The 27845-nt window shown below is 31.0% G+C and overlaps 2 protein-coding genes across 2 annotated transcripts in view; both read left to right on the top strand.

The window, feature by feature from the left end:
• Positions 1–350: 350 nt before the first annotated feature.
• On the top strand, positions 351–18256 carry LOC134717904 (uncharacterized). The gene is made up of 10 exons (XM_063580402.1): positions 351–424; positions 2113–2312; positions 6080–6275; positions 8798–9136; positions 9783–10172; positions 10635–11021; positions 12881–13237; positions 15312–15335; positions 15901–15985; positions 18105–18256. The coding sequence occupies exons 1-10, from the start codon at positions 376–378 to the stop codon at positions 18142–18144; spliced, it is 2067 nt and encodes a 688-aa protein (XP_063436472.1). The 5' UTR covers positions 351–375; the 3' UTR covers positions 18145–18256.
• Positions 18257–22861: 4605 nt separating this feature from the next.
• LOC134717903 (uncharacterized) overlaps positions 22862–27845 on the top strand; it is a 32507-nt gene continuing 27523 nt past the window's right edge. The window contains exons 1-4 of the mRNA XM_063580401.1: positions 22862–23752; positions 24180–24264; positions 25931–26008; positions 26268–26308. Coding sequence (XP_063436471.1) covers positions 22889–23752; positions 24180–24264; positions 25931–26008; positions 26268–26308 — 1068 coding nt within the window. The 5' untranslated portion in view covers positions 22862–22888. The remainder of the gene's footprint in view (positions 23753–24179; positions 24265–25930; positions 26009–26267; positions 26309–27845) is intronic.

Raw genomic sequence — 27845 nt, 5'->3', positions numbered from 1 at the left:
TAAAGTTTCATTTGCTTATGTGTTAATGCAGCTTTGAAAAATAAAAACCTTTAATTTAACTGTAGACTTGCATTTGACCTACCAAATAACCTCGTGTATTACCTGATGCTTTGCCGTTATTTATTTTTTTTGGTACGTAATAAAAGAAACATTTGTATATTGCCTTTATTTGTATAGATAACAAATCTTTATTTATTTTATTACAGTTATCGAAATATTTAATATTTACCAACAACTGAAAATATTTGTTAGTTGTGATACCATATCTCACAAAATCAATTTTAAACCATTGCATAAAAATATAATCTTTGATCACCGATATCCTATTTATAACTATCTATGGTTTTCAGAAAACACACAACGGACATTAACATCATGAGGTTTTTCATGTGTATTTTATTGTTTTCTGTAGAAATGTTTCGTCGTAAGTACATGCAATTATATATGCGTGTTTTCAAACATGAAGTACAATAAATATACTTAGAGTAAATAAAGTATTGGTCATCAACAATAGTATGTCTAAACTGAAGGTGTAATTTTCTTCTTTTTGTTTTACTTGTTTCTAAATAGTTACCAAACAAAAACTATGATGACTATGTCGCATTGCAAATTCTGGGTTTAGCTAACCGAAAGAAATTATTCAGCTTTAACAAATAAGTGGACATTTATTTTCCGCGGCATTATTAAGTTTATTTTCGACTAGGGAACTTCATGTTTTGAGTCAACTAGACGCAAATTTTATTAAGAAATTAAACGCCATCAATAAAAATATGTTGTTCAAAATTAAACCCAAAAGGTATAGGGATAAACTGGATACACCTATTTGTTTTTCCTTCGCATGTTTTTTTCCAATTATTTTGGGAATCAGAATATCTTTTTTTTTAAATAAGGCATATCCCCTAGCTTGAAGTTACATGGCAGTTCCTTTATGATATTATATGTGTCTCTGGTAGCTTTTGCAATTCTTTTAAAATAGTTATCAAAGGTACCAGGATTATAATGAACGAAAGATACCCGAGGAACGGTCAAACTCATAAATCGACAATAAACTGACAACGCCTTGGCTAAAAATGGAAAGGGCGAACAGACAAACAATAGTACACATAACACAACATAGAAAACTAAAGAATAAACAACACGAACCCCAGCAAAAACTAGGGGTGGTCTCAGTAAGAGTAAGCAGATCCTCTTGAAAAGTAGACTGATGGTCAGAAACATTGTACATTATCTTGACTACCATGAAAATAATTCTTTAACGGTTTCAGCAAATGTGTTGTTAATGATTTCATTAACAAACGTTAAATAATAAGAAAAATAACAACTGATCACTGTTCATAAAGATTATCCACTGTTTACATCACAAACATAAACGGGGGCAGTTACAATGTTCAACGTGGCATGATATACTCATAATGTCGTATATACTGTCAAATATATATTGTTCGCTCCTTTAAAGGACTGATAAAATGTTTCAATCATCATTTCAAACTCAATCGGTATGTTTACAACAGTTCCAACTTAATTGTAAACACTGTTTTTTAACCAAGATCTAATTTTTATGTTATAATCGCACATTTATCATCTTATTTTGATCTTTTCTTAGATAAATATATTTATAATATGTATTTGTTTATATGCATAATGGTCTTCCTATCAGCCAGTTTATATAATTTTGTAACTTGATTTTGAACTTAGGAAAATCGATTTGTGTACTAAGAAAATTGCTCTCGTATCCTTGTCCCATTGCTTGTATAATTTGTATTTGTTAGCTTTTTAGGGGTATACGACAAATCATTTACACGAACCGTTTAAAACATACATGTTTATACTTTTTGAATAGCCTATTTTTGATTGACATTTTTTTCTAATGCAGTGAAATTAATCTAAGAAATAAACAGTAGCACAATACTAGTCGATTAGTCGTCCGTATGACCAGAAAAGATAACTTCCAATACAAACCAAAATCAAAACATAGAAATTTGTGTTTTGGTTTAGAGATTTGGAACTTTTATTCTTTTAGTTTCATTTAGATAATCATAACCCAAATAAAACCAACTATCAAACTTACAGGTTTCTGGAAAAGAACATTCGTTATATTTTCCTATTTTGTAGTTGATGGAAAGTATGTAAAGATACAGTTGACAAATACAGTTATTTATCATCAAGAACCTCTCATTATCCAGTGTTTACCAAATGAACTAACGAATGAGGATGTCATTTACAGTTATCTGTTAAGTAAACAAGTAGGAGATTTGACCTCTGACATATTGCAAATATCAGCCGACAGGTCGAATCCTCCTACATTTCAAAAGGTACTTACAGATTAATGACTTGATAATGTTTAAAGTAGTTTTTTCACTTTGTTAACATTATATACATAAACATGATTAAAGATGCCCAATCGATTTTTGTTAATTATAGAAGTGTTTTTATAGTTTATAAACAAAAATTGCGGGACAAGTTTGTACTATAAATACAAACAACAGTAATTTTTATATGTTCATTGGACACAAAATTAAAACCGATATGAAGAAAATTTTACCGTACTCAGCGTTGTTTGTGGTGTAATTGTAAACAGGTTTTTAGGGGTCATAACACTTCGATGAAAATTGCTGTACAATTTGTTAATTGAACTCCCAGAAAATGTCGCGTCATCTAAGTATATTTCAGATAACGAATGTCCATTTCTTCATTATTAAGTTTGAGCGTTACCTAGTACTTATCATGAAGAAAGGGATAGTTTCTCTCTTAAAACCTTTGAATATTGGAACGTAATCAAGGCTCAAATAATCTCTCTAAATGTTTATAATTAATTCTTTATACATTTCAAGTATCGATAATTCTTGGTTATGTAGGCACTTTCTTAAAGTATATGAAATTTTAATAAGTTTTGTTTAAGGAATAAGTTGACACATCAAATGGTAGGAATGGTACACATTACCTAATTGTGAAAATGAAAGTAGATAATGTTAGCTGCAAGTGAGAAAGTATCGACAATACAAATCAATATCTTTTAAAATACAACATAATTGCATTCCACTTTCAATATTTTAATACAGCTTTTTTACATCAAATAAAATATCATTATGTGGGGTAATTAACGACAATTTAAATTTTCAAATAAATGCCTTTAAGGATGTATTCTTATGACTTTTCGGGCTCATTGAAATCTCGTTTCTTTAATTATTTCCAAAACATGTGGTACAAGTGGAAAATACCAATGATTTTTTTTAAATATTATAATCAAACATAACTCTGTGAAAAAAATGTGTATTTACAATGAATGTTTTTTTTAAGTAATCGAGTTTTCAAATTTTGCAATTCAATATGTATTTTTTCAATCATTTATAACAAAAAAGTTAAAATAATATGCATTTTGTTCTTAAAACTGAGAAAAATCACAAAAATACAATTTTGACAGCATGCTAAATTTTACACAAAAAAGCGTCAAAATATGATAAAACTTTCTTATATTTGAACATATTTGCTTTAAGGTACTTCTTCAACAGTTTGTCATCTCAACTCATCTGAAACTATACAATAAATTTTGTAGATTATAAGGACATACTATGAAGAGGTGCATATTGACAGGATATTATTATTCGATTTTTTTTCTTATACATTATTTTTCTTACACTTATTCGATTTCTCCAATGACAATGTGGGGACGTTGGGTATGTGAGCGTGCTCACTAAGGTTTTTTAATTTATATTGCATATGTATGAATTCTTTGCATTCATATTGTAATTGTTTGATAGTATGCTTCTGATATGTAGTATATAGTACTAGTATGTACGCACAATAGACTTGGTTTGATTTAGAAATGTAATACGTTTGTTCTTTCAGTTTTATTTAGATAGTCATAATCAAAATGTTGATAACTCTAATATGGATACTAGTATCTATATGTAAACATAATTGAAGGCCTACATGACGGTTTTTGCAAAAAGGGCAATCAAAATATTTATAATTATGTTGTCGATAAGAAATCTGCAAGAGGTTATACAACTATAACGCTAAAGCTTATAACATATTTCACGATTTGATATCATAATTACAAAGATTTGTAGAAGACGGTTTTAATAGTTCTATTCCATACAAACAACTTCAGACGTGAACCAAGTTACTTCCAAAACGGACTTTTCACTAAGCACTTAAGGAATATTCATCCATTTGGCATATATTTTTACTTATGTTATGTGTGAGTGTCTGGTATTTCAAATGACTTATGATTAAAGTGGAGAAAAAACAAACATTACCATCTGTCTTTACCTTATTTGCAGTTTATGTCAATACTAGGTATCGGTGTATATGCTAGTCGACAAATGTTTGCTTGCTTGTAAACAGCAACATTTTAATTAGTTTTTATACGAATACATTAATATTAAACTAATAACATAAATACCAGTAGGCATTTCTTCAATTGAAGATTATCCACAATATCATTTAGTTTTTTATTGCTCCTTTTATGGGCATTATGTTTTCTTGTCTGTGTGTCCGTCTGTTCGTTCGTTCGGCTGTCCGTCCGTGCGTCCCGCTTCAGGTAAAAAAATTGTCAAGGTAGTTTTTGATCAAGTCCAATCAATTTGAAACTTGGTACACATTTTCACGGTCCACTGAACATAGAACATGATAGTGCGTATGGGGCATCCGTGTACTGGGGACACAAGTTTTAGGTTGGAGTCTACTGTATGTCAATCGGTCTTTTTTTAGCCATAGTCAATTTATTTTCGACTAATGAGTTTGAATGTCCCTCTTGGATCTTTAGCCTCTCTTAAACCATTTCAAAGAAACTGGTTCACTCTAACATTAGCTGATACGAATCAGTCTCAATATACATTTTATAGCGGCAGGTGAATTGAAGTCTTCAATTATTTTAAATTTTCCCCATTCCACTTAACAATATAAAATGTCCCTCTGGAAACTTCCCATACATTTTTTTAACTTGCGTCTTCAACTTCGGAAGCAGTTTAACAACCTCTTGCTTCCGTTTGTGTTTTCATTACTCCGTCACACGTACATGGACATTTTTGTATATTTTAGTAGACTTTGATAATAGTAAGTTGAGGCGTGCAAGCAATTTTTACCATTAACTTTCAAAAACATTCTGTTTGTTGATTTTCCAATCTCAAGATTAATTGTCATAATTATTTTTTGGTGACTAGAGAAGCTACAAAAGTAGTTGTGTTCTGAAGTTTGGTACACAGGTCACGTCAAAACATACTTGCAGTGACACATTTATTGATCATGTTTATTTGGTGTTGGAATCCTTGGAAACACAGCTGTAGACCTTGAGGCAAAGAATGCCCTGGGTGACCCTCTATCGAACTGTGATATACCATATACTGATTTTAAATCTAATATTAGGGAACATGTTTTTAATATATTGAAAAATAAATGGAGTAAAAAAGATGATAATAAATTGCATGAAATTAAACCTAATTTAGGCAAACCTTTTAATAATATTATGTGCAGAAAAGATCAGTGTGTTATTACTAGATGCCGTATTGGTCATACTAGAATAACACACGAGTATCTTTTAAAAAATGAAGATGAACCACAATGTGTTCCTTGCAACTGCAAGTATACTATTAAACATGTTTTAATTAATTGTATTGACTTTTCTGATATTCGTAAGAAGCATTTCGATGTCAATAATATGTATGATTTATTTAATAATGTTCCATTTACAAATATTGTTGCTTTTTTAAAAGAAATTGGAATTTATTATAGAATATAAAATTGTTATTATATTTAAATCGATTTTAATTTTTATCACGTTATTTTACTGTTGATTTTTATTTGTATATACTCAATTTGCTTTAGTCAAGAATTTTAGTATATTGAAGGACCTTTTGTCTTATTTTAAAAATAAGCTTTAAATTGTAAAAATATTCGAATTAGCTCTCGCCACGATATAGCCTTTTTGTGCTAATGCGGCGTAAAGCAACCAACAATCAATCAATCAATGTTTATTTAGCATTTGGATGATTAGACTATCAAAGAGGCATAATGTTGAAATGTATTTTACTTTTGATTTATAAAATGTTTTAATTATTCTTACATGTTTTCCAATAAGATTACTTGGTACGAATCTAGTCTGCAGGGCCGCGGCAACACGACTGGTACACAACTTGTGCCATCAGCTAACTCAACATTGATGTTAACAGTGAAAGCAACAGAAGTTTCATGTAAAGACAGTGCCAAATTTATATGTAAAGTTGTAATTTCTGGTGGACGATCAGCTCAGGATTCTGCTCAACTGAATGTTGTAGGCAAGTCGTATTGTAAAAGTTTATACTTAAAAAAATTGATGCATATTATAATGTAACCGGGTTTTTACTAACATGAACAACACGACGGGTGACACAGGTGAAGTAGGATCTTCTTACCTCTTTATTCCCCAAGGGTGACTGGGGTATAGAAATATGGTCACTTGGTCTTCTCCCGACCGGCAGTAAAACGATGGCCGAAGTGGGGCGTCCGTTTGGCTGTGCGGGATGTATTAAGTTCGCAATCACGTCCGGTCAGAAGGGGGACGTTAAATCCGATGCCTCGTTTAAAGAGAGTGCCACGCTTTTTGCACGTTAAGAACCCTTCGACAACTCTTTGAGGGTCCGTAAGTGGCCTATTGCAAGGCAAAAATTCTGTCCCTATCCAATATACCCTCATTTTCCAGTGGCAGTCCAAATTTCCCCGACCATCATCCCAGATGTCCTATATTGTCTGGACCTACCTATTGTATTTATTGTGAACTTGTTCTCGTCCTGAATATGCACGAAATATTTGCCACTGGACGTTAAGCAATCAATCAATCAATCTTACCTCTATGCTACTTTTTAGATACTTTTTTCACCAGCTCAGTAGTCGGCACTTTTGTGTTGACTTGACTTGTCATTGATATGTTCATAATTATAAATTAACTGTTAACAAAAGTTTGATTTATTTCTACCTAATAGATTACTGTGCTGTATTTGGCAAAACCTTTAGGAATTGTTGGTCCTCAATGCTCTTTAACTTCGTTCTTTATTTGGCCTGTAAAACATTTTTGAATTCGAGCGTCACTGATGAATATTTTGTATACGAAACGCGCGTCTAGCGTTAATATAAACTTTTAATCCTGGCATCTATAATGTGTTTATTTCCATTTTTTAAGATGTGCTTTGCAATGCTATTTTTTGTATCAAATGCTTGAAAAACAAACTGCACTGGATAACAGTTTTAGTTTAGGGGAATATTGAAAGTGTGGACGCGCCAAAACTCATATTTTAATAGTGTTAGAATTTTTTTTTATTTCACTTAGAAGTCCGGAAAATACTCAAAATCATCTTTATTTTTAGCTCACCTTTCCTAAAAGGAAATGAAAGCTTTTCTCATCACTTGGCGTCCGTCGTCGTCTTTAACTATTTTTCCAACATTTTTTTTCTCCTCTGAAACTACTGAATGGATTTTGATGAAACTTAATATGATTGTTCCTTCGATTATCCTGCACAACGTTTGTGCTTCGATTTTTGATCCGTCAAAAAACATGGCCGCCGTTACTGAAAATAGAACATAGGGGTCAAACAACATTTTTTTGCAAATATTTCAAATACCTTCAGGTTTAGGCACATTCTGGTAGGTTGAAAGTGTTTAGCATGATGAGACCTGCCTGTGTGCAGATTTTTGTGAACATCTGTCCACTGTTTTATGAGTTAATGCCCTTTTTTGACATTTTTGGATATTTTGTATGTTATTATTTCAAAAATCTTCTTCTCTGAAACGACTATTCAAAATCAAATAAAACTTGGGAAGATTGTACCTTAGGGTATCCTGCAAAAAGTTTTTGATTGGATTTTTGATTGGTTGAAAAACTTGTCCGCCGTTACTAAAAATAGAACATAGGGGGCAAAATGCTGTTTTTGCTATTTTTTCCTGAATAATAGAAAGAAAATGAAGATGAAATTAAAGCTACTTTGAAGGTAAACATGTTATCCTGAGTTTAATGGTGATGATGAACAATTGTTTTGGGTTTATGCAATACTCTCTTAATGCATAAAAATTTCCACACTCATCTGTGTCCACTCTTGTTGAACATACTTTATAAAGATGAAGTTATTGTTTTTTTGTTTCCACACACTTACTTACAATATGCAAAGGCAGATAACTCTAATCATTATTATACCCCAAAAAACAAAGATTCGGGGGTGGAGAGTATATAGGAATAACTTTAAATGTTCTGTCAATTTAATATAGCTATATGTAAATGTATGTGTATTCCTTTTATTTAACGTCGAAATAGTGGTGACACATTCATTCTGTGTTAAATAGTTAATCACAATCCAAATTCAGAGATGTATAAAGCTTGAATGTAGTGTAGTAAATATGCCATAATGAAATGGGGGTATCCTTAGTGAGATGACTCACAGTTTTATTCAAAACTCTCGTAATGCATATTACTATCCACACTCATCTGTTTGTATTGTGAATCATCAGATTGACCTAGACTGTATCTTAATCAAATGTAGGTCGAACTCATGCCCATTTCTTTCCAGAGGTTCCTAAGAGGCTTTAAAGGGTATTTCCAGGATAGTACATGGCCTTTGTTACTCTGTTTAATTTACAAAAAACATTAATTTAGTTAATAAGGCATTGTTTACCAGGTGAGCGATTCAGGCTCTTGAGAGCCTCTTGTTTGTCAATGGATTGTATTGAAGAGGACACTCATTTTTTTCTACTCCATATTTTCTTTAACTTTGTCAGAATGATTTTACAATCAAAACTTTTTTTACAAAGGAATACATAATTTTCTTTTCAGTCTCTGCATCCAAAATAAGCTTGGAGGACGTAACCGTTCCTCATAAATCTATATACGACCATGGCGATACTGTCGAATTAGCTTGTCATGCAACATTTACAGCACCGGCGTGTCTTCGATGGTGTATAAAGAAGCAAACTGATGAAGACTTTTCTGAACATGTGAATACTATTAACACGACTGGCATGTCGTATGACGGTTGCCAATACTACAGAGAATCTACATTAGAATACAATGTGACAAAGGACGACACGAAAACAATAATTGCATGTGATTTAGCAACTACAGCTCATTGTAGTAATTTATATCCTAAAGAAAGCTCAATTATCATAGGGAATGGTGAGTATGATTCAGATAGAATTGTTAAAAAAATATATTGACATTTCAGTCAAATCTTTTTAATTCTACATTTCATTCATATGTTTTTAATTTCAACAATGTTCAAATTGAGATAACTTTTATTTTTTTTTAAACTATAATTTTATATTGACATTTCATTCAATGTTTTTAAATTGTCATTTCTCTCATTTGTTTTCCATTTTTTATATGAGTGATGCAACTATAGCAACATATTTATTCCTATGAATAACAATCTACAAATATTCAACAACAAAAAAATCTAAAAGTAACTTTTAAGAAAATAACTTAAAGATGAAAATTAAGAGAAGGATAATAAGTCATTATTTGAAAATAAACCTGCAATGCCTTGAAAAATGACAACAACAAAAAACGAGAAACACACACCTACCATATTAACATTCACCACATACCCTTACAAAGTTTTGCACGAGTTCTTCTGACACATTTTCGAATAAACTTTTTGAGTGGAAATATATTCACAATCGTTAAGCATAGTAAGGTAAACGTTCACTTTGGATAATGTGCTGATTTTTTAGGGAATTTATCACTTAAAAGGTATGTTAACAAGTTGCAAATACATGTATATGCATAGTGTTAGACTTATAGTTTGTCATTTTTTTTTCAGAAATCGTAGACTTGGTAGACATCCAAGTTCCTCAACATCTTTTGTATAAAAAGCAAAGTTTATCAATATCTTGCATATCAAAGCCACTTCTCATGAGAGATATAATATCAGGCGTGTCATTGTATAAGGTAGCCGGTAAAAGTTTGACTTTGATACTTGAGGCTCGACATGATAATATTTTACAAAGATCAATAACCAAGTGGTATGATCCGGATCTTCAATATAGGGCTAATCTGGTGACATCTATTATTAATCCAAAGACAAATGCCACACTAAAGATAGAGATTCCGTCTTATAATGTTAAATGCAGGGATGCATCAACGTATCGTTGTGAACTAGTACTTTTTGGAAACAAGTTTAGTGTTAGTCAACGTTCGCTGAGTATAATGTGTAAGTTTTGACCTAGCCTTGTTCATTCATTGCAAAATATTTAAATTATATATTAAGAGTATTTATAACAGAAAACTCTAGGTTATGCACATATTAGTAACGTGGCGATTTTACATATTTCACATGTTTCATCAAAATCTGAAAACAATATCAAATTGTAAAAGTATGGTTGTAGACGAAACGCGCGTCTGTCGTACTAAATTATAATCCTGGTACTTTTTTTAACTATTTAAACGCAGTAAATAGAAGGACAAATTTCTTGATAGAATTGTAAGCTCATTATTTAAAACGTTTTGCAGACACAAGTGTTGGTAGTATCGAAAGTGTTTACTTTGTTCGTGATTTTTAACAAAATAATATGTTTTTTGTCGAAAATAAAAAAGATAACATACTGGGCTTTGTGTTTTGCCGACTACACAAGTTTATCTTGATGGTTATTTTATAGTCTATTTATCGTTTCAGCAAGTGCACAGTATATAGAAACAAAAATAAGTACACCCGTTGCGCTCAACAAGGATGATATTAAAATAGATTGTTTGACCTGGAATTTTGAAACAAATGACACTATTGCAGAAATAGTTCTTTCGAAATTAGGAAGCAATGGCTTATCAAGAATTATTGCAGCGGAACTTAGTTTTTCGGAGGGCACGAAACTGAAGTGGTATGACATGAACTACAAATCGCGAGCAGTGGTTTTATCAGCAAGTGTTTACCCAGCTTCGAGCGCAAATATTAGTCTTCAAATACCGAAACTTAATGTTAGATGTTCCGATGCAGGATCGTATGTATGCGAAGTGATTTCTATTGGCGATAAAAACGGGAAAAGTACTTTGAGTCTTAATATAACAGGTAATGTGATGTTTCAAATGACATTAACAATACTTTAAAGTCAAAATCGATATCCTATGGTGGCCGGTTAATGTCCTTTCGCGTTTTCGCCTTTCATTTTTTATAGGGCGAAAATGCGAAGTCGAAACCGATTTCGCGTTTTCGACTTCACTTTTTCGACTTCGTGTTTTAATACGTCCGTCATAATTTGGACGGGACGTATTATGGTATACAAATGTCTAGTGTCCGTCCGATTGTCTGTCCGGCGTAAACATGTCGCACCGTAACTTGAGAACGACTTATCCAAATTTCATGAAACTTAACATATATTTTTGTCATATATTGTATATATTTTCGTTTGCCATAGCATGTATATGCTTCTTGCAAATAAAGTATTCATTCATTCATTCAACATAGTTGTTTCTTATGATGGTCAAATGATCTGTATACTTTTTGGTGAAAATAAGATTAAAACTTTTTGAGTTACGGCACTTTGTAACTAAAACAGGGGTGTGTTTTTTTGACATGTCGCACCGTATCTCAAAAACGATTCTTGATTATGGCTTAAAACTTTAAACACTTCTTAGTTTTATTAATCTTAATATCTGTATACTTTTTGATGATGATTCAAAATTTTATTTTTTGAGTTATTGAGTATTTTGTAAAAAAAGGGGGAGGGTTTTTTTTACATGTCGCACCATATCTCAAAAACGATTTCTTATTATTGCTTAAAACTTTACACAATGTCTTTGTTATATTAATCTAAAGATCTGTATACTTTTTGGTGATGATTCAAAATTTCATTTTTGAGTTATTGAGTATTTTGTAAAAAAAAAGGGGGAGGTTTTTTTTTACATGTTGTGCCGTATCTCAAAAACAATTTATGATTATTGCTTACAACTTTACACACTTCTTTGTTATATTAATCTAAAGATATGTAGACTTTTTGGTGATGATTCAAAGTTTTATTTTAGTGATATTTAGTTTTTTGTAAAAAAAAAAAACAGGGTTGGTGGTTTCACATGTTCCGCCGTGTATCAAAAACAATATATGGTTTTTGCATAAAACTTTCTCAGAAACTATTTATGATTATTGCATAAAACTTCCACACAAGACGTCGGGCGTATCATGCGCTCATGGCGTAGCTGTTTATATATTGCCCTATATAATATGAAAGGCGAAAACGCGAAATGGTATGAACCGGATACCGTTATATCCCGTAGGTAACCATTCCTAAATTAACTGATCATAGTGAAATGATGAAGTAATACATTGGAAAAAAAGTAAAATCACAAAAATACGGAACATCATTGTCTTTTCTTCATTAGAATATAGTGGTCTGTTAGAAATGATCTTTTTCAGTTCTTATGATAAGAATTTAAGAGTTTGTATACTTTAAGTACATTTGAAATATATGTTTACTTTTTATTTAGATTATTTCATATTCGATGTTTTTGCTTTAAACTTTGATTTTGATTCTCCAAGTTCGTATTTGATTTGGCCTTCGCCCTATCTTGTTTCGAGTTTCACTGATGAGTCGTATGTTGACAATACGGGTATCTGGCGTCCTATGTTATTAGCAAGGAGTCGGTTTCACAAAAAGCCAAGATTGATCGTAAGTATAATAAAATGTTCATGACTTACGGTCAATCTTAGTCGTAAGTTTTTTTTGTGAAACTGACTCCTGGTATCTATGTTAAGGCTTGTTTTAACTAAATGTAGACATTAACATCGTTGAGAAAAAACCCATAAAGTCCGAATATGTGACAGTCATGGTATATATGTATCAAAAATACATATTTTTAAAACTCGATTTATGAAAGAAAAACTATCAGTTTCTAAATCAAAAGTAAAGATGATGATTTGTTTTATAATTCCAGTTCCAAGTTCTGAAAATTTCACTGTGGAAGAAATTACTAGCACATCATCAATTAACACTTACACAATAGGGAAAACTATCGTATTAAAATGTGGTGGTAAAGTTGGTAATCCTCCTGGTTTACCGATATGGTGTTGGAAGACGTCGCATGACATTAACTACATGGAATATATTGGCAATGATAGTTTAATGATATCAGTAACGGATCCTAAGCCTTTTGAGTGTCAGTTTGAAAGATTTTCGGTTTTACAGTATAATGTGTCGGTTGACGACAAACATACAGAACTAGGTTGTGTAATGTCAAGCGAGGGCTGTGCCACATTGAAACCAACAACAGCGTTTGTCATAAACGGCTTAAGTGAGTAAAATAACATAACTTATAGACATTATATATGTTATTATATTTTTGAAAAAAGAGATTAAGAATTATTGCTTAAAGTTGAATTATCCATTAAAACCACAGACCATTGTTTATAGCAGGGTTTCCCTGGGTCAATTATTTTTTTCGCCACCTCTTTCGCCAAAACAATATATTTTTCGCCACTTTATTATTTTTTTCGCCAAATATATTTTTCCTTTAAAATTTTCCTTTTTTCCAGCACCCCCCCCCCCCACAAAAATAAGAAGTGTTTTTTTACAACAAAACGAAGTCTCATTACTATAATTGATCCCTCGTGTAAGGTGTAGTCATTACATTGAAGGGTTACTCTCATGCTAACCTTTAAATAGATTTCTTCATAACGACAGTTTTCTTTTCTAGACCATCGTAAATAAGTAAAACTATATGCTTGAAACACCTGTGTTACTGAAACGACTTTGAAGTACCCACTCAAATCAATGATCTATATGAAAGTTAAATGATAAAGTTTAAAATCAGAGACCTTTCTAGCTTTTGAAAATTTTTCGTCCTAACAATAATTTTCTTTTCAAAAGAAGGAGAGGAAGCGTAAATTTTGCTTCAAACACGTGCGTCGCAAAGCGGTAAATAAATCCCTTTTGAGACATGTGACAGAAGCCATTTAACCATATCATTTTGTCATATCATACAATCAACACCTTTATTAATTAGTCCTTTGATGTCGATAGCTATAAATGCAATCAGCTGATTATTGATTTTCTGTCGAAATCTTAACGAGTTCAAGGTGAATTCCGAGTATTGTCTGATCGGTAAAGTCAGAGAAACCCGAAAAAAGTAAACAAACAAGATGGTTGAAAATAAATCGTTATATATTTCTTTCGCCAAATTCTTTCGCCAATGACGAATTTTAATCGCCACAATTATTATTTTTTCGCAAATTGCGGAAACCCTGGTTTATAGGTTACCGTACTACCTTCAAAAATGACAAAATCCTTATCGTAGAGAACGCTTTCCAAATCTTGAAAATATTAAACGATGAAAGCAATCAAAAGAGAACAATGTTACGAGAATGAAAAAAACATTAATATCAAACAAACAACAATTACCTTTTTACCGTCTCAAGGTGTTGCATAGACACATAACGAAACTATATCTGATTAAAAATCTCTAATAATATCACAATTTTGATAGAGCAGTTTGAAAGATAATTGGATTTTGGGGTATTAAAACAAAAGTACATGTATATTGGTGATATACATAACTTTTAAAAGATAAATATTAAATTAATGTCGCAATTGTTTACTAGTTCATATCATAACAAATTTTATCAAAATCTTTTGTCTAATTTTAAAGTAACTGTGTTTGCATAAGTAGTAATATACATGTAGTTGTAAAACAAGAAATATAAAATTGAGAAAGGAAATGGGGAATGTTTCAAGCGACAACAACCGACAATAGAGCAGACAACATGGTTGTTCTTCTTTGGGAAATAAAGCGTATTTGATTTTTAGCTAAAGTTCACATTTTCCAAAATTAAGATTTACCACAGTAGAAAAATGTTCCAAAATATTTATTGAGAGCAAAAACATCCTTCCGAAAAAACTTAATAATGATACACTGATTATAATTTTAATCAATTCGTTCGTTTTATCTATACCAATCTAAACAGTGGCAATCGAAAGATCAGTCATAAAGCCAAACTCATTATCTTGGGAGAGCATTGAACACAATGAATATATTAAACAGTATACTACTGTTGTGTGATTTGAAAACTGTGTTTTCATTTTGATTCGAATGTGCAATTTTTTAACATATTATTTTTAAATGAGATAATGTCGTATTTGGCACTGAACTTTATTCGGAAACAACTGCGGGTCAAAATAACTATAATTAAATGTTGGTTGATATTGTGTTTAAGCCTTCCAATTGACTTGCTGGCTATTATTTCGAAACGTAACTTAATTTGCATGTTAGCGAAAATTGTATTTTTTTGGCTTGCTGAGAATAAATAAATATTTGAAAAGTTTCGTTGTTATTCCATAATATTTAGATTTGTTTTGCCTTATATCTTCAGATCCAGAAATTGACAAACCAACAGGTAAACAATCTAATGCCTGAATTGATATGTGGGTTTATATATTGTGCAATATACACACCATCCTTTCTGAAGAAAAAAACGTACAAGGCGAAAAACAGAAAAAAAAACAACAAAGTAGCATATACATAATATCAATCGAGAAAAACACCCATCTTTCCTATGGTCGAGTTGTATTTCAACAAAATTATAGACAGAAAAAACTCAAAGTTGGTGACCATTATCATAAAGTATAATGAACAATCGATCTCTATTAAGAGTATGCTATTGTCATTTTAAATAATTGGAAGAGTCTTACAAGTGTATTATGCGGGACTCAATCCCGCTTGATTGGTTTTAAATTTTATACTTAATATAAAATATAAATATGATACAAAAACTTAAATTGAGCTTGATGATAATTTCATATTCAAAAGATCAATGTTTAACGCTATTGATTTAACAAATTAACAAAAAGAATTTAAAATCATATTGTTATGAATGATTAATTTATGATAAACAATAAAATGTAAAAAATAAAACAACTGGAATATGACAAACAACATTTTAATAATTTCATATTATACAGGAACAAACGGATGGAAAACAAGTACAACTGTCCTTGTGGTTATTTTGATCATTGCTACGCTTATACTAATCAGTTTCGGTGTTTGGTATGTAATTAGATAAAAAGTAAAATAACAAAAATACTGAACTCTGAGGAAAATTAAAAAAGGAAGGTTCCTAGTCAAATGCAAAAACAAAATCTCCAAGACATCAAACGAATAAACAAAGGTCATATTCCTGACTTGATACGGGCATTTTCCTATGTAGATAATGGTGGATTAGACCTGGGTTTATAGCTAGCTTAACTTCTCACTTGTATGACTTCATTTTATTGACAATGATGTGTGAACAAAACAAACAATAGGTATATATGTCAAAAATAGGGACACATTTGTCAACATTGTGCATTTATCATAATCACTATATACATGATATAATCACATATTAACCATGGCACACTGACGGGATTTATGAGTACCAAGTCACGTTTTATCTAACAATGTAACACAAAAAAACATATAGACATAGCATATTAGCAAAAATGAAGACAAGAATATACAAAATTTAATATAACACTATCACAATGACGGGATGTATAATAACAGAGCCACGTCAAATAGATGAATAAGTACATTTTCACGCCAAAGGTTAACACACATCTAACAAATAAAACAACTGTCATAAACCAAACTTATTATCGACATCATATTATGTAGAAAATGGTGGATAAAACCTAGTTTTATAGAGATATATAACCCTCTCACTTGTATGACAGCCACACTGAATTTCGTTCTAAATAAATAGTTAATGATTAAACTTATAAAATAATTCGTGAAGTATAATATGGTTTTTTTTTTGCTTTTTTTGTTTTTTTCGTTCTAATTTCTGTAACTTCAATGTGGATATCAATTAAAACAAGATATATAACATCAAAACTTATCATTTATCCTCAAAAATGAAAATTAAGCCATCAAACAACGATAATGTAGTTTGCTCTAAATTAAATTGTGTTTAAAATTATACTGATCCCTTTTTGTGATTTTATTTTTGAACTTGCCAGGTCTGTTTGGTTTAGTTTTGGTTTTTTTTTTGGCGGGGGGGGGGGGGGGGGGGCTTTCGACAATATACGCAGCAAAATATAAAAATTAACACACAACACATTCGAAAACAAACAAAAGAAGAGTTTGCAAGGGGTTGATAAAGATTGCTTTTACTGCAAAGTTATAAACATTTGTTCGTCAAAAGACTCACCACGAATAAAAAAAAAACTGAAGATGAAAAACTATATATAGATATAGGAAGATGTGGTGTGAGTGCCAATGAGACAACTCTACATCCAAATAACAATTTAAAAATTAAACCATTATAGGTTAAAGTTATATACATGTTATTTAATATCATGTAATATAACATCCTGGATAATATAAACCTAATTTATAGCCGCATGGAAGTAACATATTTAATCAAATAATTTCCATGTTTTACATGTTTCGAGGTCGTTAATAGATTTCAATGCTTGTTGCATTGTTGTTTGTGTTCGAATTTTTTTACAGTAATATTGATTTAATAATGTATTTATTGGAGAAAAAAAACTATGTTGTGTGGGATATCAAGTTTTAATTTAAGCCAATCACATATTGCCTTTTATCGTAATTTCCGCAATGTTAACGCATAGTGTCTACAAATCTTCCATGGTTGTTACTATACAGTGACTTGGGAATAGAAATATGGTCACTTTGTTCTTCTTCGCACCGGTAGTTAAACGCTAGCCAAAGTGGGCGTCAGTTTGGCTATGCGGGATGTATCACGTTTAGTCAAAACAGTCAACCAGCATATTCAGAAATTGATAAAATTACTAGTATACCAATCTGTTGTTTCCTTTTAGTTTATTTCAGTAGCATGTACGCATATTGATAGGTGTTTGTGTAGAAACGATTTAAAAAAAAAATTGTACAAAATAATAGGTGTTTCGCCAACTGTAGTTTGTCCCGATTCAGTTATATTAAAATCTTTCTTAAAAGGATTTCAGTAATTTAGAATTGAATAAAGTAAGGTCATGATATGTTTGAACTTATAGTTTGTTGTCTGCGAACACCCGTTCGTGAAGGTTTTTTTCGGTGCTAAAATACAATGTTTGTTTATAACACAAATTTTGAAAAATCTTTTCTTCAAATTGAACTTACTATTTCTTACTTGTATTTACATTTTTTATTGACTTTTTTTCAGGAAAAGGCGTCAGATGAAAAAGAACGAGTCTGATGTTTAAGCACACCTCATCATCTTAAAACTATACTTCTGTTAATATGAATATATATATGACTCAATTCTTAACATCAAAATGAACATAACATGTGCTCTACATAATATCTTTGATTATAATTTGTACTTGTTGCATGATGAGTTATGGTGGTTATCGTAAAATTTACCTTAAAACGCAATCATGGAATATCCAGTAACTATTTTATCTACTCTGAACAGTCGCAACAGTAGTGGAAATCAGGTATTGCTGATATCACAATAAATTATAAATATTTTATCATTTTAAAACAATGGTAATAAGGTGCAGATAGATGACAGATATAAAAAAAAAAACTGCTGAAACACATTCCTACATGTCCACAACTTTCTAGCTCTGGATAAGTGTGAACCAAGTCAGGATAATGACAGTTGTTTTCCATTCGTTTGATGTATTAAAGCTTTTGATTTTGATTTTTTGAGAAAGGATTTTCCTTTAGAATTTTCCTTCGTATCAGTAATTTTGTTATTTTACTTTTCATTGTAATAAGACAATGGGACATTGAAACGGTGTTTTTGGCAGGATAAAAAATGATATACAGACCGAAATTCGTCATGGAGTCTAAAACCCAAATATGCTTCACATAAAAGGTCTATGTATATATTAGAAGATTGGAGACCACGAAACATCACTTTGCACTAGTAAATGTATCTTACGTCTTAACAGAAAAATAATTTATTTATTCATGTTCAGTTTTCTAGTCAATTTTCTGACTTAATGATTGTCGTTCATTCCGTACTATTAAGTCACTTCAGTTATGCACATTCAAAAGACAAAAACACCAAATTTTAAAATTTTATCTCAGGCCAACTTTAATTATTCTTACTACTGTGCTCATAATGCGATCGGGAACAGTTCAAGAAATGATATTGACTCAGTGCTAGTATATGATTTCGGTGCAATTTTCTGTATTCCTCTTTATCAGTAAAGGTCAAGTCCAAACATATGAATGCTAGGAACGTATTATTAAGAAGCTTATTGACCATAGGGGAACTTATAAACAAATCTTCTTATGCAAGGTCACGTTTTCTTAATGATTTGTAACAAATGTGTCGCCTCCTTTCAATTTCGGTGTTGGTAAACATGTACTGGGTGCTCTGGTTAAAATGGTCTATTTTTAGTTGAAATATAATGTTAAACTGAATTCTGCCTTGAAATAGGCTTCAGTAACTGAATCTTTTCATTGATTAATACTATGTGTTTTTTGTCATTTTGATTTTGTCATATGGTTATTTTGAATGTTTGGGCCAAGTCAGTTGTTTTTACAGTTTATCGTATGTTGTAATGTTACAATACTGTCACATGCTAGAGATGTTGATATCTCATAAGCATTTTCAACACGGTCACATTAGTAATGTCTATGACCACATCAAGAAGTTTGTAGTCAATTATATTTACTATAATGTTTAAATATTCTACAGTGTAATATTTTCAATTATAATTTAAAAGAGTATGTGTTAAAGCCTTTACTTTTAAATTAAATGAAATACTATGTTGAAACCAATGATCAATTCAAAAGTGTACGTTGACATTTTCATCATTACACGTATTTAAATATCTACCAGTATACATCGGCGAGCATATCATTCATTAGAATGGACCATTACCACTACCATGGTCAGATGGGGATATTGGACATTTAACGGATATGATCAGTGGGTCATAAAACAGCTTCGGTCCAAGATGCATAAAAGTTATCTAAAATTAATATATCTCAATTGTTATTAAGTAACTAATTAAATAACTCCCTTGAATATTTGTCATAATGGCAAAAACAAATCTGCTTTTAAAAAATCTCATTTAATTAAAATGTACCTTGAGACATTCACTATTTTTTAAATGCTGCGGTAACTTTTTATTTATAACGTATAGTACTCATGTTAAATTTCATCCATCATTAAACATATCTCTTTATTAAGTTTGTTAGACTGGTCCTGCGCATTCACAAAAATATGTATGTTTCATACAACCAATACTTACTTTTTATTCAAAAACAGAAGATGCAAAAAACATTCAGTTATCAATCATGCTGCTATATGATAAAAGTACGTGGATGTAAGATTTATAAATTGAAAAGATGGGATTTTTTTTTTATATATTGGAGGCCATCATATATATGTCAGTAAACACAGGTAAGGTGTCGTTCATTTCGAATTTTTAAATTTCTTTCGATATGATTTTAAATTTAAGGTTTTTTAATAAAAAGAATTTAAAAACCATTGAAAGTTAAAAAGGTAAACTTTAATGACAATACGCAATTTATTTTCTCTTTCGTACCTTGGAAAGTTCATAAATGAACTCATCATATATAGCAGAATTAAAATTTCGCATTTCTTAAATGTAATGACAAGACACACCTAGAAGGAACGTTCGTTCACTCATATTCAATATTGATTCCCAGCACATGCAAATCAATTGCTTTCAAATATACACGTATTTTTATCTGTTTATGGGTCTGAAAGGGGCACTAGCTGTCAAATTCATGGTCACCGATTTGATACAAATTCTCATATTTGATTTATAACAATGTAAAACATTTATCAAAACTCTCAAAAGTCTTAAATAAACAGTTTACAGAGCATGTGGTAGATAATATGTAGGTTCGTTTCGTATGCATTTTAGTCCAGACGCCATCTAATTAACTATTGATTTGACCTTAGATGACCATATAAACGATGTTAACATAAAAAAGATATTAATAGATTAACCAGCAAGTGCAACGGGATTTTTGATTTGATTTTATAGATTAGAAATATATGTTTCTCATTGTTTAAACCGTACCGAATCAGTAGTCAAATGATTTTACCGTAGTTTCACCTTCATTGTTGACATTCTTTTTCTTTAAATAACAGTACACGTACAATGCATGCGGTGTCAATCTCTAGCTAGGGATTAAATTGAAGTTCACATGAATACAGATTTAAAGAGGTCGAATTATTCACTTGCAAGTAAATAAGTAATTAGCAATGTTTCTTAGCTCAATTTGACAAAATTGAACCATTTTGGCTGCTAAGGGCGAATTATTATTTTACTATTTGACTTTTATTATTGATTTAAGAAAAAAAATCATACTTTTTTATATATATCGAAGCTAGTTAATAAATTAAAATATATTTAATTATGTCAGAAAATATATATCGAAGCTAGTTAATAAATTAAAATATATTTAATTATGTCAGAAAAAAGAACGAATAAACGTGGCTAACGAAGCAGAAATATTACAGCATAGTTTTTTTTTTAAGATAAAAAATCATCGATGTGGTTATTTGATTGGATAATTTCATTCGGTCTTGAAATATATTTGTTCATAGCTTACAAAAACTCCATTAGTTAAGAAAATAAATTCAGATTGATAGTTTTATAAGTGTTGTTGCTCAACTAAGTCTTTTTTTTAAATTGTATTTATTAAAAGGGTAACTTGAGATAATCTCTATTTTTCAGTGTTATGGTACATTGTACACAGCTTGGATTTATTTTTTGTGTATTTTTCTTTTTTGCTTTTACTACATGCATGACTACACACACATAACATGTGACATACGGAAGAATATCATAAGGAAGATGGACCATGCACAATTAAACAAAATCCTTACTTAATCATGTTTAGGTGGAATAAACAGTTTGTAAACTAGCTGTGAAAGTGATAACATTATGTTTATATGACATCATTCATAATCTACCTTCATATCAAATACACATCGAGGCAATCGAATTTTCACAGTGAAGGCCGTTGTATTTATTTAACTTCACACAGGTAAGAATTTCAATGTGTATTTAAATGGAAACAAGTGCACTAACAAAAGCATACTTATTTGTTATTTTTATTATTATCATTTAGTTGTTAAAGAGAGTAATTGTGACAGGTTAAACCGAATTAAAAGAGGCCTGAAAGTTTCACTTTGTATATGTTAAATTTGCATGATAACACATTTAAAATTTAAAAAAAAAGAGAATTTAGGAGTATCTGCTGTTGTGTATTGCATCAGGCAATGTCAGTGATATTCAGAGCAATGATAAAGTAAATCCAAAATGAAAAAAGGTAAGTATTTTTTCTAAATAGATATGAAATGAAAAGATCACGTTAACTTCAAGCGTTCGAGGCGCTTTTCCGTATTAACCGTCATCCAATACGTTCAATGTCAAATATTTGAAAGTCAAGGATGCATAAGAACCGAAACAGTTAAAGAGCTGTCTGACCGAAATGAAGTAAAAAGCAGACAAGTTCATCGAAGGTCAACTTTGCCATAGGTAGTTGAAACCTTAGTTTCTAATTATTTATAAATGTATTAACGGACAATAGTAAAAAGGTTTGTAATAAATCATTTCAGTACCGAAGTACTGACTATTGAGCTGATGATACCCTCAAGTAATAATTATTGTCCACCAGGAGATGTATCCACCCTGTGCTGTTAAATTAAAGACAACACGTTACAAATTTGGTGCATCCGAAACGCTTTTCTGGATTTACCTTCATCAGGAACGTTCAATGCCAAGTATCTGAAAGCCAAGGATGCATATCAAAACAGTTAAATGATATACAACCGGAAAGGACCTACCAGATAGTCAAATCCAAATGGTAACTATTATATCACATGAAATACTTTTATTTATATTGTTATATTGTTCTTCTTTCTTCATTTGAATCATAGATTGACTTAATGGAAGATTGTGTAAACTGATGAATCCAGATATACGAAAGTAAAATTCACAAAAAATGGCGGAATCAAACAATGATGCTTCGGAATTCAGAAATCGAACATATAACACTGGAAAAGAGGACTACGACAGATTATTGTCAGTATTCCATACTGGAACAAATGTTAAGCGATGTTTACTTACACAATTTCTCCGTGAAAACAGATTAATATTGCTCCAGTGGTTAACAGATTTAGATCAAACTTTTCTGAGGTTTGACGACGTTAAACGTGCCATCAAAAGATCGTCAATAATTCAGTTGAAAGATTTGGAACCGAGTACTATAGACATTCTTCTGAAGTTTCACTGTTTTAATATGTTCTGGGATATATGTCTGTTTAATACTAGACTAGAAGAAGTTTTGAATATTCATAAGGATGAGTTGTTAACAATTTATCAAAACTCAATGACACAAGATAGCACCGCTTCTTTGTCGACAGAGCAATATGCACCAAGCTTAAGCAAAAACCAATGGGAATTACTATTCAAATCAGTCGAGAGTTGCGGAATTAAGGGAGAAGGAATGTATCATGAATTTTTGGCGACTAAAAATATCTCACTATCCAGTTTAGATGAAACGCTAAATGTGTTGCTGCTATACACAGTTTGCCCTTTGTTTCAATCAGTGATTACTGTTTGTGAATGTCAGATTCAGATAACAAAACTCGCAGTCCTAAATTCTGAATGTGAAAAAACTACGTTTGAGCATCTTTGGAATACAATTGAGTCACATATAATTATAATAGCTGATCATTGCATGATATTTGATGACTTAAAACATGAATGTGAAACAATAAAGCACACTGTTTTTAACAGAACCCTTTCTCAAGAGAACAGGAAACCCATTTTGGAGGACGCTTTTAATAATCCCGATTTCATAAGGGTTAGTTTTTCGGTTTTTTAAATAAACTCATTTGTGTATGATCATTTTAGCTACATCAATTACTAACTTGACGTACACATATTATTTACTGAAGAATAGCCATCTGTAAAAGTATTTGAGTAGTGTGTAATGTATAAAAAACAGTTACTGTAAATATAGGGTTTTTTTCTCATAAAAATGCGCTGTGTCAAATTGTTGTTTTGTGACGTTTTCATTCAATCAAATGTTTTTGTTCACTGATTTCTGTCTCTAATTAGTTATCAAAGGTACCAGGATTATAATTTATAACACCTCTGTGGTTAAAAGTACAGTGCTAACGAATAAATGGAAATTTTCGAAAAAATGTGACAAATAACTTACATGGATACTATATGAATATACACATTTTTGTTTTTACTTTCGATTAAATGTATGTTTTTTCTTACAGAATAGACATTTCATTAATCGAGTACGAAAGGAACTAGACCGTATTACAATCGACGACAACTTGAATCAAGCGAGAAAACTATGTGGTGTGTATATATAGTTATGTAGACTTTCATGTATTCGGTAGCCAGTACTGTTTACTTTGATACATCTTCCGTATCAACTTTGATGTTCTCAACGTTTTAGACCAAATTTTTGTATGTAATTAGATTAAAAGGGATGTGATTAAATTAAGATGAATGTCTAATACGTTTGTCAGTCATGTCGAAATGAACCTAAAAAGTATTATTTCTTGATTGGTAGAGAAAATGTTTGAGTCGTTCCTTTAATAATATCCGTTTGACATTAAGCAAGCTTAAATTTAAAAAAAAATCATAAGCTTTTCAATACAGCCAAACTTGACAATGAGTAATAAATGTTATGCTACATGTAACATGTCTTCATGTTTGAATTGCAGAATCATTGTATGTCTTATCAGTTGATGTATCATTGTATATGTTTAAAAAAAAAAGGACAACATTTCAGTTAAGACTATTAGAATATAATCATGGTAAACCATGCATGATATTGATAGTTATCTTATAAAAAATAGTAGAAACACTTTTTTTTTTACTTCTAATATACTCACGTGAAATCAGTTTATGTGAGTTTCACATGAATCTCATGTGAAATACACGTGAAATTCACATGAAATTTACATGAAACTTGTTCACGTGAAATTAACATGAATTTTTATTATAAAGTATCTTAATTTTTAGATTCAAGTAAAATCTTGAAAAATACCAATATTTTTTTGGGAAAAGTTCACGTTAAATTCATGTGAATTTTTTTCACGTGAGAAACATGTGAATCTCAATTCACGTGAAATTCACATGAAAATTTTCACGTGAGTTTCATGTATAAGCTCGTTTGAGATGCATCTCACGTGAGTAAGATTCATGGGATATTCATATGAGTAAATTTTGCCTGTGTACTGTGTATTTTTTATTTTCTTTGGTACCACTTTTCGTGGATTGAGGAATTTGCATATTCGTGATATTAAAATTCGTTGTTTCGGCAAATTCTAAAATTGAGAATGGAAATGGGGAATGTGTCAAAGAGACAACAACCCGACCAAATAATAAAACAACAGCAGAAGGTCACCAACAGGTCTTCAATGTAACGAGAAATTCCCGCACCCGGAGGCGTCCTTCAGCTGGCCCCTAAACAAATATATACTAGTTTAGTGATAATGAACGCCATACTAATTTTCAAATTGTACACAAGAAAACAAAAATTAAAATAATACAAGACTAACAAAGGCCAGAGGCTGCATACATGTATATTGCGTCAGAAAAACTGACAATGTTAAAGTGATCGGTTTTGTAGTGTGATAATGTACTTTTCATCTTGAATTTTCCATGCAGTTCGAATTTTTCTTTTTTCTTGTTTTTTTTTATATATTGAGTATCAAACATATGCCAAACATGATAGCCATGCGTGTATACAAACAAAACTTGTGCAATGGTAATAAAATGATAAATACACATTAGAATAAAAACATTGGTAAAAGAGGAACGAAAGATACCAGAGAGCTGGTCAAACTCTTAGATCGAAAATGGCTAAAAACGAAAGAGGACAACTAGACACAAAATAGTACCCAGGACACGATATAGAAAAACTAAAGACATAACAACACGGTGGTATTGTAGTTTCTTTTTGCTTAATACATTTAAATAATAAGCTTTAATTATGTATACTTCCTTGTTTCAGGTCAGGAAATACCGATTTTACTTGTGGGTGGGAAATATACAAAAGGTACATACACACTCAGTGTAGTTGAAAAAGCAGGTAAAAATCTATTATTTACGTATATATAGTTTCCTTTTCCTATATAGTTTTGAAATTTTGAGCAATTTTAAATATTTTGCTTAAATGTTGCATTCATCTTGTATTTATTATCAATTCAGAAACAACAATAACATATTTTAAAATTTTGATATTCATTTATATATTCAACTCAAACTGCCATTATGTGTTTTTTTTCACAAAGAAATATAATACATACCCTTCAGCTGAACAAATTAAAATGTCGACAAATATATTTTAGATGAAGACCTGGAAATTCTGAAATCTGTTTGCAGTAATGAGGTAAGACAAAACAAAGAGCTTATAATATTAGACTTCAAACATGGACAATGTCAATGTAATATCTTTAAGTACAACAACGCTTATGAATAAACCAACGACAGTTACCATATTGATCTCAACACATGCGCATTACAAGAAAGTCCCAAAATAGTGAGATACATTGACATTGTTTAATTGACTATTGAGCTTTCTCGAAACGGTTATATTTTATTGGTGAAGGAAGCCGGATAACCCTGACGAACAACCGATCTTCGGTAGGAAATAAAAACTGGCAACCATGAAATAGCATAAAAAGTGGCGTTTAAACACCAACTATGAAATATAATTGTTGCTTATCATACCACATCTTCCTATTTTGGTATTGTACAGGGTTTTTGTAAAAGATAGACTTTTTTTAAACATAATTTGCACTAGCTGATACAGGTCTATCTTCTAAAATGTACCAGTTAAATGTGTTAAATACAAATGTATATACTTCAAACCCCTGAATGGTTGAAATTCTGATTTTTTTTCACCTTAAAACATATATATTCATATCCATGAAAAGTCTTTTTGTGATCTTATTATGTGTTTAGATCAATGCTCAGTATTAAACTGTATGATGAAGTTGTGAAAATATGATAACAATATGCGAAACAAAAGACTATGTGCTTGACAGTGTACTATCATCCATTTGTATAAAAAGTCTGTACAAATTTAATTTGTACAACATAACAACTTTTACACAACTTATATGTCATCTACTTATGTATTATTGTCATTTTATTTATTTTCTTTTGTTACATCTTTTGACATCGGACTCGGACTTCTCTTGAACTGAATTTTAATGTGCGTATTGTTCTTTTACTTTTCTACATTGGCTAGAGGTATAGGGGGAGGGTTGAGATATCATAAACATGTTTAACCCCGCCGCAATTTTGCGCCTGTCCCAAGTCAGGAGCCTCTGGCCTTTGTTAGTCTTGTATGATTTTAAATTTTAGTTTCTTGTGTATAATTCGGAGTTTAGTATGACGTCCATTATCACTGTACTATTATGCATATTTTTAGGGGGCAGCTGAAGGACACCTACGGGTGCGGGAATTCTCGCTACATTGTAGACCCATTGGTTGCCTTCGGCTGTTGTTTGCTCTATGGTCGGATTTTTGTCGTTTTGACATACTCACCATTTCCTTTCTCAACTTTATTCTATGCATTTTTTTATCATTTCTTCGAAAAATATCGTATAAATGTTGTTTTTTTTTGTCTCTATCTGTTATGATTTAACAAATATGGGAGCTAATATATTGCCGTGTTTTGAAGCAATAGTTTACCGACAAGGAAGCATATATATTGAGCATGGGAATAACATACAATCAGGTAATAGCTTATTTCCATGACAGATCCATGCGTATAGCGATTACCGGATTTCAATAAAAGGGGTCACGATAAGGTCACTTGCATACGAAAATCCTTTCGGCGAATTCCTTCCTGGAAGCAGCAATTAAAACGAAGTAAACTCCTTCTAAATGTGAACAAATTAAAGAATTTTCCTTTAAAA

The sequence above is a fragment of the Mytilus trossulus genome, chromosome 5, assembly GCF_036588685.1.
Source record: "Mytilus trossulus isolate FHL-02 chromosome 5, PNRI_Mtr1.1.1.hap1, whole genome shotgun sequence".
NCBI classification, from domain to species: domain Eukaryota; kingdom Metazoa; phylum Mollusca; class Bivalvia; order Mytilida; family Mytilidae; genus Mytilus; species Mytilus trossulus.
The sequence above is the reverse complement of the archived record's forward strand: the minus strand, read 5'-3'. Positions and strand labels throughout refer to the sequence as shown.